This window comes from Ochotona princeps, chromosome 14, assembly GCF_030435755.1.
Source record: "Ochotona princeps isolate mOchPri1 chromosome 14, mOchPri1.hap1, whole genome shotgun sequence".
Classification (NCBI taxonomy): domain Eukaryota; kingdom Metazoa; phylum Chordata; class Mammalia; order Lagomorpha; family Ochotonidae; genus Ochotona; species Ochotona princeps.
Genome location: NC_080845.1, coordinates 5,215,102 through 5,231,235, shown reverse-complemented (window position 1 = coordinate 5,231,235; position 16,134 = coordinate 5,215,102). Strand labels below are relative to the sequence as shown.

Here is a 16,134-nt window from a genome sequence, read left to right as displayed (position 1 = left end):
GTCGACAGCCCAGCCGCCCGGACAGCTCGTGCTGCTGCACGGACTCGGGACCATTAGGATGGCAGGAGCTTTCCAGATCTGTGGTCAGTTCCTGCCCGTCAGCTCCTGAGGACACCGAGTAGAAACAGAATGGGCCTCCTGGCTCCTGGTGGCAAGCTGGGGAAGCTGCCCGAGGCTCAAAAAGGAACTGTGTTTGCCAAATAAAGATTTGACTCCAAAAGCCAGGACACACCCTCCCTGCATGAGCCAGTTTGAGAAGCGCATGTCGCCATCTCTTCCGTCACCCAGGCCCTTGGGCCATGGGGTTGATTCTGTCCTGGTCAGCCACGCTCACCCGTGCCGCATGGATGATGTGCCCCTCCCTTAGCCTCAGTCTCTAGATCACTAGCCCACAAATCTTTGTCTAACAAAGTTCTTTAAATATTTATTTAAAAGAACAGTAAGGGCAGAGAGGAAATCTATCTGCTGGTTTACTTCGCTGGGTGCGTGGCAACAGCCAGGTCTGGGTCACGTTTGCGTGGCAACAGCCAGGTCTGGGTCACGTTAAAGTTACAAGCTCCATCTGGCCTCCCATGTGGGTGCAAAGGGCCCCCATCTTCCAGCAAGACCCCGGGGTGCATCCACAAGCCACAATGGAGGCAGGGACTGACTGCAGGAGTAAGAGGGACAGGGCCCTGCCGAGTAGGCATTGTGTTCTGGGATTAGCACCTGCTGGGCCCTGTGGCCCTGGGCAGAATGGCGCTAGCTGAAGTGTGATGCCTTGGGGTAGACATGCCAACACTGGCCAGATTTCTACCAAGATCGAGGGCAGCTGATGACCTGCTGCTGGCCAAGCAAGGGTGGCAGAAGAGGATGGAGGAGCGCCGAGCACCCTGCTCCAGCCATTCTCAGGGGCTCTTCCCTTCCCTTGCCCCTCAGACTCCACTCCCAGGGGTCCCAGGTCATGGGCCCCACATCCATTTCCCAATGTCCCCGAGACAATCCCAGGTGGCTTGGAGGAGGTAACCCGCCAGCCATGGGGCTCACTCAGGATGGGGAGCATGGTGGTCTCACATGGGGCTTAGCTATCAACCAAGCTCAGGTGAAGGACCCGACAGCCTCAGGCCTGCACCCTTCCCCCTTAGAAACACCTGCTATGCAGAGGGCACTTCCCCTGGCACCAAAGGAAATGAGCAAAGCCCCCTTCCCCCATCTTAACTGAGACAGGACAATCAGACAGTAGGGCGCAGCTAAGGTACAACTGAAGCAATATCAGAGCCCTTGGTTGGATTCTGGGCAACAGGAAAACCCAGGCCCAGCTGTTGCCACAGCAACCATGACAGCCTGCACAACCAATGGAAAAGGCCAAGTGCTAAGATGACACATCAACCAAGGTGTGGAAGAGAAGGGGAACAGCTGTAAGGTCCTTTTTATCTCTGAGGCCACCCATCAGAATTGAGGGGAGCACTGCTGGTCGTGGCCTTGCATGTGCAGAGGTCCTGGGGCAGGGAGGTGGGCACTGTGAGCTGGGGGTTGGTGCAGTTCAGAGCAAAGGGAGGAGTCAGAAGGGGTACAGGACACTGGGGGCAAAGGGGTGGCCTACGCCGCACATGTCCTCCACCAGGTGCTTCCCGCTGAGCCAGGGCTGCTCAGATGGCAGCATGCATCAGGAGGCTCACGTTGGAGACCACTGACCCCTGCCCCACCATCTGCTACAGGAGTGCAGAAAAGGACCCCCAAAGACCTAGGGGCTGCGTGGGGCTAGCAACCCACCTTGGCCTGCCACTGCCTCAAGACGACGCGACAGCGATAGTGCCAGCCAGGAGCTGCCCAAGGTTGGCTGAGCAGAGTTCTGTCACACAGGGACGGAGCTGACAGAGCCAGGGCACTGCCACTCTGCATCTTGGCAGGGGTGGCATTCCCACACACACACCCTGGGAGCCCTCTGCTCTGCACACCACGCACTTGGTTCACTCTCCAAGTCACCACAACAACTGGAGCTGAGCCAATCCGAAGCCAGCAGCCAGCTCTTCCGGGTCTCCCACGTGGGTGCAGGGTCCCAAGGCTTTGGGCCGTTCTGGACTGCTTTCCTAAGCCACAAGCAGGGAGCTGGATGGGAAGCGGGGCTGCCAGGATTAGAACCGGCGCCCATATGGGATGCCGGCAAGTGCAAGGCAAGCACTTTAACCACTGCACTATCGCGCCAAGCCCTGGAGCCCACTCCCCACATCAGAGTGCCCGGGACAGTCCCATCTCAGCTTCCAAGCCAGGTTCCTGTTAACGTGCACCCTGAAGGTTCTTGGCTAGCACCTGGCCCAGCCCTGGTCACTGCTGTCATTTGGGGAATGAACGAGCAGACCAAAGATGCTTCCTTCTCCCTCCCTCCCTCCCTCTGCCTTTCCAATAAGCCTTTATCTAAAAGAAAAAAACCAAGTTGTGCCCAGACCCAGTTCTCAAGGTTGGGTGGCCACTGAGAGCTCCGCAGACACAAGAAAGCTGTCCTAATCTGAAAGGACACAGATGAGGGGTCAACGGAAGGGCAGCAGGGACCCCGTGTTCACCTCCCTTGTAGCCCACTGCCCCCTTATTTAAATGCTTCTACAATAGATCTGGGTGTCTGCAATCTGCTTGATGGCTTTCGTGATGGTTTCCATTAGAGAATCTCACTGCCACCCTTGTAACTAGCTGCCCAACTGGTGTTCCCTTGCTGATGGATTTCTGGACTTGGGACCCTGCCCTACTCTGATGGCTCACTAAAGCTTTGATCAGGGCCTGGGATGGATGCATCTTGAGCCAGAAAAAGCCAGTAATAAAAACAGGACCCACTACCTGGGGGTGAGGAACAAGCACCCAGTGGGGGGTCTGAGCCTGCACCAAGGCCACCTTTTCCTGTGTCCCTGGCGGCCTAGCCGTCCTGGCAGATTCCCAGCCAGGGGGCTGCAGGGAGTACAGGGGAGCGCGTGTGTGCATGGCCCGGAAGTTACGGGTTCTGCTCAGCTGTGCTCCGAGTGGCGTTGGCAGAACAGGGAGGAGAGGCCTGGGGCATGGGCCTCAGACCACACCTGGGAGAAGGACCTCAGAACCCTATTCAGGACCCAGCATGACTTTGCTGACCTCAGCATCTCCACTGAAATGATTACCTTGCCAGCTGTGGCTGTGACTTTATCCTCTCTTATTCAAGTTACTCTGAATGATCATCTCTGAGTTGGAGAGGGCAAATAAAAATCAACTTAGGTACTAATTCCAGGTGCCTCGAGAACACTAGAGAAAAATGCTGTGATGAATTGGCCACCTAATTGCCATTTGTACATTAGCAAGTCTGTGTAGTAGATATTTCATTTTTCACTCCGTAAGAGCTGGAAGGAAGGAGATGTTAGAAGGGCAATGGACAACAAGCAATACACCCTTGTATGATGGAGTCCAGAGCAGCCTGGAAGACGCCCGAAGCCTCCTGCCCTCATTTCCACTTTAGCCAGCAAGGGACACTCCGTTGGGAAGCCAGCCCAACCCCGTGGAGCATCGGGGGCGGATTTAGTCAGAAAGGCCTGTCTCAGTGGGACAAAGGCCAGATGAGTAGTCAGTCACCAGGGCAAGTCCAGTGGCACCAGAAGCAAATGGGCATGAAGTCTGCACCGGCCATGCCTGTACTGCCTCCCCGCAGGTTAACACTTGGACAGTGTTGGATCTTTTCTTCTAAAACATTCTTACTTAAGAATCTGGCTACACAGAGAGATCTTCTATTCACTAATTCACTCAAGTGGTCAGTCACAACAGCTGGGTGTCCCACGCAGGTGCAGGGTCCCAGAGCTTTGGGCCATCCTCAACTGCTTTCCCTGGCACAAGCAGGGAGCTGGGAGACTTGGAAGACACCCGACCTTGCCCTTCCTCAGCTGCAAGCCTTGTGTGGGTAACAGGAGCTGGGACTGTGGACTTCACTCAGCCTCAACCAGCATTTCTAATATTCTAGGGTTGGTTCACATTTCAAGTTTTAAAATGAAGAGCTGCTGGGGCTGGCACCCTAAGGGCGCATGGTCCAGTCCCAGCTGCTCCACTTCCCATCCAGCTCCCTGTTAATTCATTTGAGAAAGCAGTGGAGTGGCCCCAAGTCCTTGGGTCCCTGCACCTACATGTGCAACCAAGACACTCCATTCCCCTGGTACTTGCCGGCCCAGCTCTAGCCATCACAGGAAGTTAGCTATCACATGGGAAGCACTCTCTAATATTTTCCAAATACGTTAATCTTTTAAAATTAAGAGGTCTTTAAACAAACCAAATGATCAAAACAGTGACATCTGGGCATGGAGCTGTGGCCTAGCGGCTCAAGTCCCCACCTTGAATGTGGCGGGACCCGCTTCCCATCCAGCTCCCTGCCTGTGCCCTGGGAATGCTCTAAGCTTGGGGACCCTGTACCCCTGTGGGAGACCCGCATGAAGCTCCTGGCTTCGGATTGGCTCAGCTCCAGCCATTGCCGTCACTTGGGAAGTGAGCTTCCTCTCCTCTGTAGATCCGCCTTCCCAATAAAAAAATCTTCAAAAAAAAAATGCAGTGACATCTAAAACTAATACAGTAAGAGTATAATTATGTATTCCTTCCACTCCACAGTGTACTCCTCATTCCCTGCATGTTCCGAAAGCGTGCTGTGGAGTTCCTCAGCCTGCCTTCCAATCAACACCTCCCAGAAGGAACCCGGTCAGTATTTGGTGTGCCTTCGCAGTGTTTGACCAATGATGCAGTGATGCTGCCTCAGGGAGGACCCGGGCAATGTCCAGTGCCCAAAGTCTAAATGTGTGTGGCAAGTGCCGGACAGCCTTCAGTCATCACCAGTGGATCCAGGATTCAGCTTCCTACTGGAAGCTGCTAGGTCTTACGACCACTCCACTCACCCAGGCCTAGCTCCCACCCTCTCCGTCACCCATCTTCACACCCAACCAGGCAGTCTCAGTTCCCAGATGCTCAGGTGCTGCCCTGCTTACTGGCCAGCCAAGCATGGGACCCTGGGGGCTCCAGGGGTCCTTTCTGAGCTGGTCCCAAAGGCAGGAGGTGCTGCCCACAGGAGTTACTAACTAGGGTCCTGCACTCAGCCCCACCCAACAGCAGCCAGATCCCCGAGGAAGAACAGCACAGTACCCAGGCCAGTGGTTGCCAGATGATCCTTTATTGAAACGTTTTCTCTTAGCTCTGTGAGAAAGAAATAAATAGGCTATCAGTGACCACTGTTTCTAGAACATTCCAGCCTGACAGCTGACCCCTCCACTTTCACACCTGCTCTAATGAAACGTATGCAGTTACTTACAGCTGGGCATTCCACTGCACCACTGTTGATGTCATCTATGATGTCGTGTGGGTGGCGGCCATCCACATTGCAGCCCACCGACTGGGCAGTCCCCAGAATCTCTTTGATGGTTCCTGTGGAACAAAGCGCCACCAGGATGGGCTACAAGTCCCCTCAACTAGTGGTCTGCCCCAGACAGTCTACACATACCCCTCTCCATGCAGACTACACACTCAGCATCAAACTTCTCCTTCAACACCACCTCACTCCTAGAAGACACCCCCAAACCACACCAGACAGTTCCACATTCTGCTCTTACCGGAAAGTTCTCTGGCTAAGGATCGGTGGCGCATCTGCCGGGCGATGTTGACAATTTCATCAAATGTGATGTTCCCGCTGTGTTTGACTACAAAGTGACGGGTGAAACTCAGTCACGGGCCCTGGTGTGGCACCAGCCCCTCACACTAAGTCCCCACCTGCCACTGCGCTAGGCTGTCCCCGTGCTTTCGGCACAGAGTTGCCCACATGGAGAACAACCCTGTTTCCTAAGCCGGGGTTTGCTCTCAGCTCACCACTGGATTGCGCCAGCCAACCAGGCGGTCAGGCGCAGTGGCGGGTGGCTGGGCACACACACCCCCAAGACCGGCTAGTCCTGACCTCCTATGCCCCAGGAAGCAGGACCTGCCAGTGGCTCCACTGCCCTACACAGGTGTCACCTGAGCAATCAACGGGAACCCTGCAAACTCTCCAACAAGCTATGCCAGCCCCACGGGAGCCCCGACCACCGGGGAAGCCGACTCACTGTTCTTCTGCTTCTTGCGGTCCCTGGGCGGCTCCTTGAGGGCCTTGATGATCAGGGCAGAGGCCGACGGCACCACCTCGATCTGCGAGTGATGGTGGGAGGTCAGGGACCCCCATCCTGCCGCACGTGCACACGCAGAGCCCAGCTCCTCCCCAGGGGGACCGCGGCGCCCCTCACCTGCGCTTGTCGGTTCTGGATGGTCAGCTTCACCGTGATCCGCAGGCCCTTCCAGTCCCCGGTGGCCTTGGCAATGTCATCTCCCACCTTCTTCGGAGACTGTGCAAACAACGAAGGGTCCTCACGCCCTGCCCAGTCCCCCGCGGCCGGCCACCTAGCAACAGCCCAGCTGCGAGGCGAGGCCTCGGCGGAACTGCCACAGGAGCCGGGCACTGTCTGACCCTGGTCGCACGAGGGTCACCCGTCTACAGGTGTCCCTCAGAAGGGCCACCAAGGGGCATGCCTAGAGGGCACAGGCCTTTACCACCTTGTGCGCTAACACTGCAAGCAGAAATGTGCAGCCTGAGCACCTGCGCCCGGCACCCCTCAACCCCGACCCCAAGCCCCCAGCCCTCGGTCACCCGGCCCGACTCCGCACTCACCAGGCCCAGGGGGCCGATCTTGGGGGCCAGGGCGGACGTGGCACCCACCTCGCCGCCGGTGCACCGCAGGTACACTGGAGGGAAGGGAGCACGGCTGAGCCGAGGGAAGCGCGGCCCTCTCGCCTCCCTCCTCCCGCGGGGAGCAGCGGGGCAGGCACACGCTCCCCGCTCCCGCCTGGGTCAGCTCGGGGGCCGGCAGCCCGCAGGACACGCGGAGAGCCCGCCGGACACAAGCCTTACCCTACGGCGAGCGGGCTGCAAAAGCCGCCGCGGTCGTCCGTTCCTCCCTCCCCGTCTACACGTGGGGAAGCCGAGGCCCAGAAGGGGGAAAGACGCGGCCAGAGCCGGCCAAGGCACGCGGCGGGGCGCGGGAAGGCTCCATCCCGCAGCCCCGGTCGCGGCCACAACACGCACCGACTTTAATCTCGTTAGGGTCGAACTTGGGTGGCATGGTGGAGGCGCCTGGTGTCGGATGAACCCGGATTCGGGACGACCGAAGAAAGTTGCACCGCGGCCTCCTCCGAGCCGAAAACCAAAAGGCCGGAAGTTCCGCCGACAGCGCCTGATATAAGATGCAAATGCAGCTCTCGCGATAACTGCTGGCTCCGCCCAGCGATGCCCTGGATGCCATGTTTCTTGTGGGCAAGCTCCAGCTGCTGACAGCCGAAAAGCCGGGCCGGGAGCTACAAGGGTTCAGAAGCTGGGTTCGGAGCAGTGTACCCGGGGGAGTCAGAGAAGAACGGCTGTTCCTGAGAGTCCCCTGGCCTTGCTGCTTGCTGTGCTCCCCTACCGTAAGGGTCACCCCGGGGGTTCCTGACACCCAAGTCCAGCGACCCGCCTGGACCCTGAGGAGTCCGCATCCCGGGTCCGGGACTTCAGTGTCCTCGCCACGCCAGACCCTTCGTGGCGTGGGCGGTCTAAGCCGTCCAAACAGCCCTTTGGGGACCCCAACCCTGCTGCGATCCCGCCCTCCCGAGTCCCAGACTTGCTCGTCCCACCCTGCACTTTGTAAGATGTCCCTCTATCGGTCCCTCAGCTCCTGCGCGGACGAGACTGTAGTCCGGCTCTGCCCGGGCACTTGCCCCTTAGGGCTCTGTGACACTGCGTCCATGACCAAGCCCCAGGACTGACCCAAGGCCAGGTGAGCCGCCGCCGGCCCGGCCCCAGCCAGGGAAAGGATGGGTGTGGCCGTCGCGTCTGGGTGCCGCCGTCGGGGGATGGGAGTGCAGGGTGGGGACCCTGGGAGGTGGGGAGCCGAGGTGCCCTCCCGGGCCATCGGGGAGCCGTGCAGGAGGGTAGAGGGACAACCGCCCCCCAACCCCTGGAACAGGTGGGCTGGATGAGGGAGCCCCACACTCGCCGTCCACCTCGGCCAGTGAAGATGCGGGGAGGGGGCGCTGCTCTGACCATCTTGGCCCTCAGGCAATGCGGTGCCCCGTGGCTGCGCAGGGTGTGTGGGGTCCTCTCAGCCTCCACTGTTGGTGACATTATTACTGGAACTTTCTGAGAGGTGACACCCGCGGTGACATGGTTGGTGGATGCAGAGCGGGGGTTTTCTCCGGGGTGGTGGCCTCCTGCCCAATGCTGCCGCTTGCTGGTCACTGAGCAAGCCATGCACGCCAACTCCTGGGCTCAGGGCGGTGCCCCCGGGGGCGCCGAGTGATGGGAGAAGATGACTCAGGGTCGGGATCCAGGCTGTGCAACCAGATCCCTGAACCCTTTCGTCCCCATAAACCGGGCTGTGGCAGGGAAGGCACCTGGGAGTTGCATTTGAAATTTTGATTGAACTCCAAGACCTCTCTTGTTAGGATGCTATTGAGTTGTCCTGCCCCCAACCCAACACACATATACACACACAAGGTCATGGCTAAATCCTGAGGAAATGCCCAAAACATAATGCCAGGGTCTCACACGGGGCACTGGCTGATGTGGGCCTCAACCCAGATTGCCCAGCTGGCCTTAGTGCCCCTGCCAGCCCAGCCTGCTACTGGCAGTGTTCAAAGCGTCCAGGGCACCCACAGACCTGAGACAATGGCAGTTCCCAGAGCTCTGTGTGTGGCAGGGTGTGCTGTCGCGAGGGGGCACCTGTACTGGGGAGGTGGGGGGCTGTGTGTGGTCCCCCAGGCCCTAACTTCCCCTCCCTGTGCCCCTGGATCCCAAAGCCTGCTCTGGGAAAAGCAGAAAGATGCCACTCTTCTTCCGGAAGCGCAAGCCCAGCGAGGAGGCCCGGAAGCGCCTGGAGTACCAGATGTGTCTGGTGAGAGAAGGGGGCTGCCCCAGCCTGTCCATCCTGCACCCTGCCTGCGCCCTCTTCCACCACTGGGCCTCAGGGGTTATGGACCAGAACCCGGCCACGCGATGAAGCCAGAGCCCCTTGCGGCTCCTTGCTTCGGCTCTTCTTTGCCTGGTGTCTTTCCTCTACTAGGCTTTTTTATTCTGTTTGTTTTTCATTTTGTTTTTTTACGCTTAGGCAAAAGAAGCTGGGGCAGATGACATTCTAGACATCTCGCAATGTGAGCTCTCCGAGGTAAGCCCTGTTTGTTTGGATCCCGCATCCCCGGGAAAGATGGGGCGTGGTGTGCGGGCTTTGAGAAGGGCGGGAGATCCTGGAAGAAGATGCCTCCTTACCTGACACAATCTTTTAGCTGGTTAGAAAAGTGTCCCTGCAGGGACATTGGGAGAACCTGGGTTCTGCAGCTTGAGTTCCTGAGGGGGTCGGGAGGGGTGGGACAGCCCCCTGCTGGCTGATTGCTAGAGGCCTGGCCACACCCCTCACTAGCTAGCTGGGAGTCCCACGACCACACTGCCTGTGCTTAGCTCCTCCCCTCCTGGGGCTTGGGGAAACACTAAACTCCTCTTTCTCTCACTTCAGATTCCTTTTGGCGCTTTTGCAACCTGCAAAGTTCTGCAGAAGAAGGTGAAGAAATGGGAGGGGAACCCCACACTGAGCATGCCCTGATGCGCAGCCCCACAGGAGCCAGGGACCTGCCCACTGGTTTGATGCCTTTCTTCCCAGACTGTCCCTTGCTGTCTGTGCTGGCTTGTCACAGTGAGGACAGCAGCTTGTGGGGCTGGCACAGCCCAGGGTCCCTCCCACCCCGCCATCAGGGTGACCAGAATGGCTTCCCTGACCCTCCACCACAGCGTGAATCTGTGCTTCAGTCTGCAGGATCAGAAGGGGAATAGGTGATTTTTCCAGAAGGTTTGCAGCTGTGAAGGTAGCGTTTAGGGGAGTCCCAAGGGAAGCTTCTAGATTCAGACAGGTGGAAATGCTGTCCGTGCTCTGGGCCAGACCTTTAACTCGCTTAATCGTCATGCGTGGCACTCACTTTATTATTCTCCATTTGCCCTCTGAGTACATGGAAACGGGGAAGTGCAGCAGCTTCCTGGGGGCTCCCTCTCACCCCTCCCACCGCTGAAATTCCAGCGCTTAAGGTCATCCAGTTCCGCATTGGGGGAGTTGGTCAGGGCGGCATCTCCTCTGGCAGAGCCTGCAGTAGGCTTGGCCCACCCCTCCTTCACCCCCTCCGGCTCCATACACCTGTTACTCTCCTGCAGCCTCATGGTGCTCCCCATCTTTGCCCAGCAGGTGCTGATTGTCCACACCAACTACCTCACCTCCCTGCTCCCCAAGTCCTGCAGCCTCCTGAGTCTCGCCACCATCAAGGTGCTGGGCCCTTCTGGCTGATCCCCGGGGCAAGGAGTGGGGCCCTTCTGGCTGATCCCCAGGGGAAGGAGTGGGGCCCTTCTGGCCTTTTCCCGGGTAGGAGTGGGTGAGACAAGGGCCCTTCTCCTGGCTGATCCCTGAGGTAAGGAGGGTAGGACGACACATGGGGCATCTGTGCCCGCCGAGGGCTGACTCCCTCCTGACTGGAGCCCTTCCATGACGCAGTGGCTGGGACGCAGTCACAGATGACATGTATGGTGGCCCCAGGACCATTCTGCAGGGACGTGGGCTAGGGGGACAGGTGAGGGAGGTAGAGATTGGGTGTCTGAATGTCAAGTGCTTTTCACAGCTGCTTCCCCGTGGGGCTGCAAACTGCCCTTGACCTCTCTGGTGCATGAGTTTCATGGTTGGAAAAATGAGAACGTTGGAAACTTTTTATGCTCCATAAACGTGTGCGTCGCCTACCTGCGTGAGCACACAGAGCCACGGTGTCTGCTCTGCCAGGGAAAGGGAAGGGAAGAGCCACCAGCGGTATTTCCTCACACCCTTGGCTGACTCTGCAAATGTGTATTTATGTAATGGTGTAGTTTTCTCTTTATGCAGACTATTTTATAGTTTACCTTTTTTCACTTAAAAATAAAAGTTACTATTTGATGAATAAAGGAAGGGAATGGCATAAAAGCCCAGGGTGGGAAGGAGGATTGGTCAATGGGGGGGTAGGCCTGGTGCTCTGGGGCCAGAGGCAGCCCACACCCCCTCCCCACCCTACACCCTCCCGCAGCCGGAAGGGAGCCTGTAGTCTGCCAGGCTGCTCAGCGCTGCCCCCACCCGGCAGGTGCTGGATCTGCACGCGAATCAGCTGACTGGCCTTCCCGAGGACATGGGGCAGCTGACGGCCCTCCAGGTACTTCTGCAGGAAACAGGAACCCACTTCAGGTCATGGAATGTTCTGGCTGCTCTCCCTCATGAAAACAGCTGCCTGCATGCCAGCTCCCCCTCAACGTTGCTTCTTTTTTTTTTTTTTTTTGAATACGTATTTATTTGAAAGAGAGAGACAGAGAGATGTCTACCAGCCTGCCCACAGCAGCAAGGGCTAGGCCCAGCCACAGTCAGCAGCCAGGAATTTCTTCAGTGTGATGGCAGAGGTCCAAACCTCTGGGCTATCTTCTGTTGCTTTCCTGGGCACATTAGCAGGAAGCTGGATTGGAAGCAGAGTCAATAGGGCATGATGCGTGCCACCACGTTCACCAGCCCCTGCTCCTTGCTCCTGAGATCCCAGGATGCCCTGTGCTGTAGGCATCTTCCCACCATAGTTTGGGCATGTGCTTGTGAGCGCCGTGAGTTTACAGAAAGCAAGCACCCCGGTGAACTTGCCCTTCAGCAGTGAACACTGCTGTCTCCCCTCCCATCCACAGCAGGAATATCACCAACAGCCACTGTGTGCTGTGCCTCGGCCGCCTGGCATCCCTGGGCAGCCTGGCATCCCTGGGCCAACCACACCATCTGCTGGTGTCACCCTCCTTCTCCCAGAGGAGAAGGGAACTCCCCCTCGCACTAAGATGGAGCTCTATTCTGTTTGTGGCGCCCAGATGATGCTTCAGCCTGGGCCCGCCTGTCTGCACAGCCTCTCGCTGTCTGCCTTGCTGGCTGCCGGTGGCCCCTAATGATGCCCTCTGCCCTCTCTGTCCTCCTGGTAGAGCTCCTCTCCAGTGTCAGTAGCTGCCCCCCGCCCCTTCATCCCAGCCCCCTGACTGGCTCACCTCCTTGGGAGCTCTGGTCGCAGGCAGTCAAGTTCTTGCGCTGTCTGGCTTGGGGACTATCTGTTGCTGACCTGTGGACTCCAAGGACAGCACTGTTACCTCCCACCCTGCCTGTCTAGCATAGGAAGAGGACCATAACAGAAAACCAAGCTCCAGAGAGGGCCGGCCAGGTCAGGGTCATGAGAGCAGAATGGTTGGTGTGGCCCCCAGGCTGAGCTCAGCCCCCCCCCCATGCTATTGGGCAGTCTCCAGACATGGGTGTGTTTGGCACAAAGTGCCGCAGCCACACTTGTGAACTTCCGCATGCCTGATAGTAGCCTAGTACCCTCTGTTGGCGCATCCGGTGCCCATCAGCGGCTCCTTCCTCTCAGCCACTTGGCTTCCCGTCACATCCATCTTTAAAGGCTGCTGAGGGTTAACCCGTCAGCCACTCTCACCTCTCCCTGCTGCCTCCTGGAGGGAACCCAACCTGTGCAGTCTGAGGGGACCGAGCCCCAGTCCTGGTGCTGCCAGAGGCCAGGAGGGCCTGGAGGCTTGGGGCAGATCCCACCATCCATGCCACCCCAGTCCCTCCCCCCCACCCTCGTCTCCACACACACAATGCCCAGATGTGCACTGCCTCCCGCAGGCCCCTCCTGCTCCCTCCAAGACTGGTGGGGCAGAGGTGGGCTTGCTTTTATTTTTAAGATTTATTCATTTTAATTGGAAAGCCAGATGTACAGAGGAGAGACTGAGAGAATGATCTTCCAACTGCTGGTTTATACGCTAAGTGGCCGCAGTGGCTGGAGCTGAACCAATCCAAAGCTAGGAGCCAGGAACCTCCTCCAGCTCTCCCACGTAGGAGGATTAGTCAGTTGATCAAGCCAAAGCAATGGACTCAGGGCTTGTGGGTTTTTTTTTGTTTTGTTTTGTTTTGAGATTTTTTTTTTTAATTTTTATTACAAAGTCAGATATACAGAGAGGAGGAGAGACAGAGAGGAAGATCTTCCGTCCAATGGTTCACTCCCCAAGTGAGCGCAACGAATGGTGCTGTGCCGATCCGAAGTCAGGAGCCAGGAACCTCTTCTGGGTCTCCCATGTGGGTGCAGGGTCCCAAGGCTCTGGGCCATCCTCGACTGCCTTCCCAGGCCACAAACAGAGAGCTTGACGGGAAGCAGAGCTGCCGGGATTAGAACCGGCGCATATGGGATCCCGGCGCGTTCAAGGGGAGGATTTTAAGCTGCTAGGCCACCATGCCGGGCTTATGTTTGTTTTTAAGAGAAGAGTCTGGGGAAAAGCATGCATCCTTTTTTTTTTTTTTCCCAAGATTTATTATTTTTATTTGAAGGGGGAATTTATAGCCTGGCATGGTATCTCAACTAGCTAATCCTTCACTTCCAAGGGCTGGCATCCTGTATGGGCACCAGTTTGTGTCCCAGCTGCTCCATTTCCTATTCAACTCCCTGCTTGTGGCCTGGAAAAGCAGCAGAGGATGGCCCAAAGCCTTGGAACCCTGCACCTACACGGAGACGCAGAAGAAACTCCTGGCTCCTGGCTTCGGATCAGCCCAGCTCTGGCCATTATGGCCACTTGGAGAGTGACCCAATGGATGGAAGATTTTTCTGTCTGTCCTCTCTGTAAATCTGCCTTTCCAATGAAAATAAGTCTTTGAAAAAAATATTGGGGAAGGGGATCCATAGAGAACCCATCCCCTGGTTCACATCTCCCATGTGGATGCAAGGGCCCGGGCCTTGGGCCATCTTTCACTGCTTTCCCAGGCCATTAACGGAACTGGATCAGAAATGGAGCAGCTGGGACTTGAAGCAGTGCTCACATGAGATGACAGCCCTGCAGGCAAAGGTTTAAGCTACTATGTTGCAGCACCAGCCCTTGCGCGTTCTTTTAAGGATTATTTTTTGAGAGATCGACAGAGCTCCCGTCCTCTGTCCTCTGGTTCACTCCATGAATGCCCACAATGTCAGAATCCAGAAATGCGGCCCACATCGCCCATGTCTTGGCAGGGACCCACTTCCTTGAGCTGCATCACAGGGTGTAGGTTAGCAGGAAGCTGGATCAGGAACCCGGACACAGGTGTGTGTGAGGCCAGACGCCAGGCATCCTTTGGCAGGGTGCCTGATGGGACCTCGGCTGGAGCTGCGTTCACTGTCTGGGATTTGTCTCCCAGGCACATGACTTCAGCACTCTGAGCCAAGGGCCTCAGTGTACCCATCTCAAATGGGCTCATAGCAACCACTGCCTTCCCGGAGCTGGCAGCAGGAGACAAAAGCCTGGGTGTGTGACAGCTGGATGATGCCACGCCTGAAGCAGGAAACAGGTACAAGCTTTGTCACCCCACCCAGGTTGGCTTCTCACATCTCTGCATCCTCCTCAGGTGTTGAATGTAGAGAAGAACCAGCTGACGTATCTCCCACGTTCCATCGGGAACCTGGTCCAGCTGCAGACCCTCAATGTTAAAGGTACGGGGCCAGGAAGGCCAGTCTAGGCAGCCTGTTCCAGCCAGGAGCAGAGGGCACCCCCCAGGGAGCCATGGGCTGCCTCTGGAAAGGGGGCAGCCTCCCCTGCGGGCTGTCTGTCTCCATGGGGAGGAGGGCAGGTGGCTGGGACAGCTGGGCCGCAGTCTGTGTGGTTTGTGTGCGTTATGAGCAGTGGGGAGAGTGACTGCACAGCGACAGGAACCGTAGTGGAGGCAGGGAGCAATGCATCCCACTAGTCCCGCTGTTAGCCCTGAGGCGAGCCATCTTATGCAGCCATGAGGCGGCCAGAGGATGGTACAGCCATGCCCACAGGCAGAGGAACCCTACAGCGAACCAGGACCCTGCTGTGGCCTGTGTCCCTTTGCCCAGTTCCCAGTTCTCTTGGCTCACTGCCCCCAGCTCTCTGCACTGAATACCCCCGTGTAGCCGCCTGTCAAACTGTAGGGTTGGTGGGTCCTGCTGACCCCAGGCTGAGGACCACATGGGCAGCATCTCATCAGACCCTTTGGGTACCTGCGAGGTGGCTGGTGCTATCCTAATGCTGGCCTGCCCAGGCCCTTGGCTTGGAAGTATTGGGGATGCAAACTTGAACCCAAACCCCAGTGTCATGTTCTTAAGGAACCCCAGGTTCCAGGGGCTGGTGTGTTCCCTGAGATTCAGAGACAAGTGCACACACACACACACACACACACTCGCACACACATGCACACGTGCACCTGCTAGGTATCCAGCAGACAGCTGCTGCTGCTGTGAGGTGCCAATGCCAAGCTGTGCCGTGAGCTCTCTCTTTCTGCAGACAACAGACTGAAGGAGCTTCCCGACAGCCTGGGCGAGCTGCGGAGCCTGCGCACCCTTGACATCAGCGAAAACAACCTCCAGAGGCTGCCACAGATGCTGGCCCACGTCCGTACCCTGGAGGTACGTGGGCAACCATTCACCCTGGGGGACCATGGGGGTCCTCTACAGCCTGTCCAGACCCCTCCCATTTTCCTGAGGGCCTGCTCTGGTCCCAGAGACCCCTGACAGAGTGGGCAGGAGGCTGGGAGGGCGTGAAAGTCTGGGGTGGTGGGGAGAGGAGAGCGAGCCCGTCTGGGACACTGTGTCAATCAGCAGTAGCTGCCATAACGCAGCACCAGCACCCCGGAGGGCAGAACACCATTTTCCCAGTCTTGGAGGCTATGAGGGTAAGGCCAAGGTCAGTTCCTTCGACAGCCTTCCCCCATGACTTGTGGATGCTGCCTTCTCGCTGGGTACTCATTGCTGTGCCTGCCGTGTCAGGGCCCGGCTTTGTGACCCGTATCTAACTCAGCCACCTCCCTAAAGACAGTCCGACAGCAGCCATGTGCTGACAGGCAGAGGTTAGTTCAGTGACTAGTGCTCTGGGACGGGGCTGGCACAGGTCAACTCCTCCCAAACATTGACACGAGGCCAAGGCTCCGGCAAGGCGGGCTCTCATGGCCATTGGCCAGACCGTGCTTTCCACAGCCGGGCACTGACCTGCATTGGCTCCCTGGATCCTAATGGATTCTCATGATGCAAATACAAGTGTGAGCCATTTTTCAGATAGACTAAGGCCCAGTG

General features: G+C 57.5%; 2 protein-coding genes and 1 non-coding gene across 4 annotated transcripts in view; 1 reads left to right on the top strand and 2 right to left on the bottom strand.

The window, feature by feature from the left end:
• Positions 1–5,167: 5,167 nt before the first annotated feature.
• RPL12 (ribosomal protein L12) lies at positions 5,168–7,219 on the bottom strand. Its single transcript, XM_004593556.4, has 6 exons — positions 7,067–7,219; positions 6,653–6,726; positions 6,231–6,329; positions 6,054–6,135; positions 5,571–5,657; positions 5,168–5,385 (listed from the first exon to the last, which is right to left on the bottom strand). Exons 1-6 carry the CDS (start codon positions 7,101–7,103, stop codon positions 5,183–5,185), a joined length of 582 nt encoding a protein of 193 aa, XP_004593613.2. The 5' UTR covers positions 7,104–7,219; the 3' UTR covers positions 5,168–5,182.
• LOC118759942 (small nucleolar RNA SNORA65) lies at positions 5,742–5,868 on the bottom strand. Its single transcript, XR_004996480.1, has one exon. It is a non-coding gene; the product is annotated as a small nucleolar RNA SNORA65 (small nucleolar RNA).
• Positions 7,220–7,386: 167 nt separating the features above from the next.
• LRSAM1 (leucine rich repeat and sterile alpha motif containing 1) overlaps positions 7,387–16,134 on the top strand; it is a 28,806-nt gene continuing 20,058 nt past the window's right edge. Inside the window, exons 1-9 of one of the 2 annotated variants that reach the window (XM_058672533.1) lie at positions 7,387–7,443; positions 7,689–7,793; positions 8,815–8,909; positions 9,123–9,179; positions 9,525–9,569; positions 10,242–10,319; positions 11,155–11,223; positions 14,451–14,535; positions 15,350–15,471. In XM_058672533.1, coding sequence (XP_058528516.1) covers positions 8,838–8,909; positions 9,123–9,179; positions 9,525–9,569; positions 10,242–10,319; positions 11,155–11,223; positions 14,451–14,535; positions 15,350–15,471 — 528 coding nt within the window. In that variant the 5' untranslated portion in view covers positions 7,387–7,443; positions 7,689–7,793; positions 8,815–8,837. Of the gene's footprint in view, positions 7,794–8,814; positions 8,910–9,122; positions 9,180–9,524; positions 9,570–10,241; positions 10,320–11,154; positions 11,224–14,450; positions 14,536–15,349; positions 15,472–16,134 lie in introns of both variants that reach the window. The other variant, XM_004593554.2, reaches the window with a different exon arrangement.

Bases quoted from the DNA above. Each gene is read 5' to 3' on its own strand.
- RPL12 (XM_004593556.4), bottom strand. From the start codon at position 7,103: ATGCCACCCAAGTTCGACCCTAACGAGATTAAAGTCG. The intron at 6,727-7,066 runs GTGCGTGTTGTG...CCTTCCCTCCAG, and splicing joins CCCTAACGAGATTAAAGTCG to TGTACCTGCGGTGCACCGGC. The intron at 5,386-5,570 runs GTAAGAGCAGAA...TTTGTTCCACAG, and splicing joins CTTAGCCAGAGAACTTTCCG to GAACCATCAAAGAGATTCTG.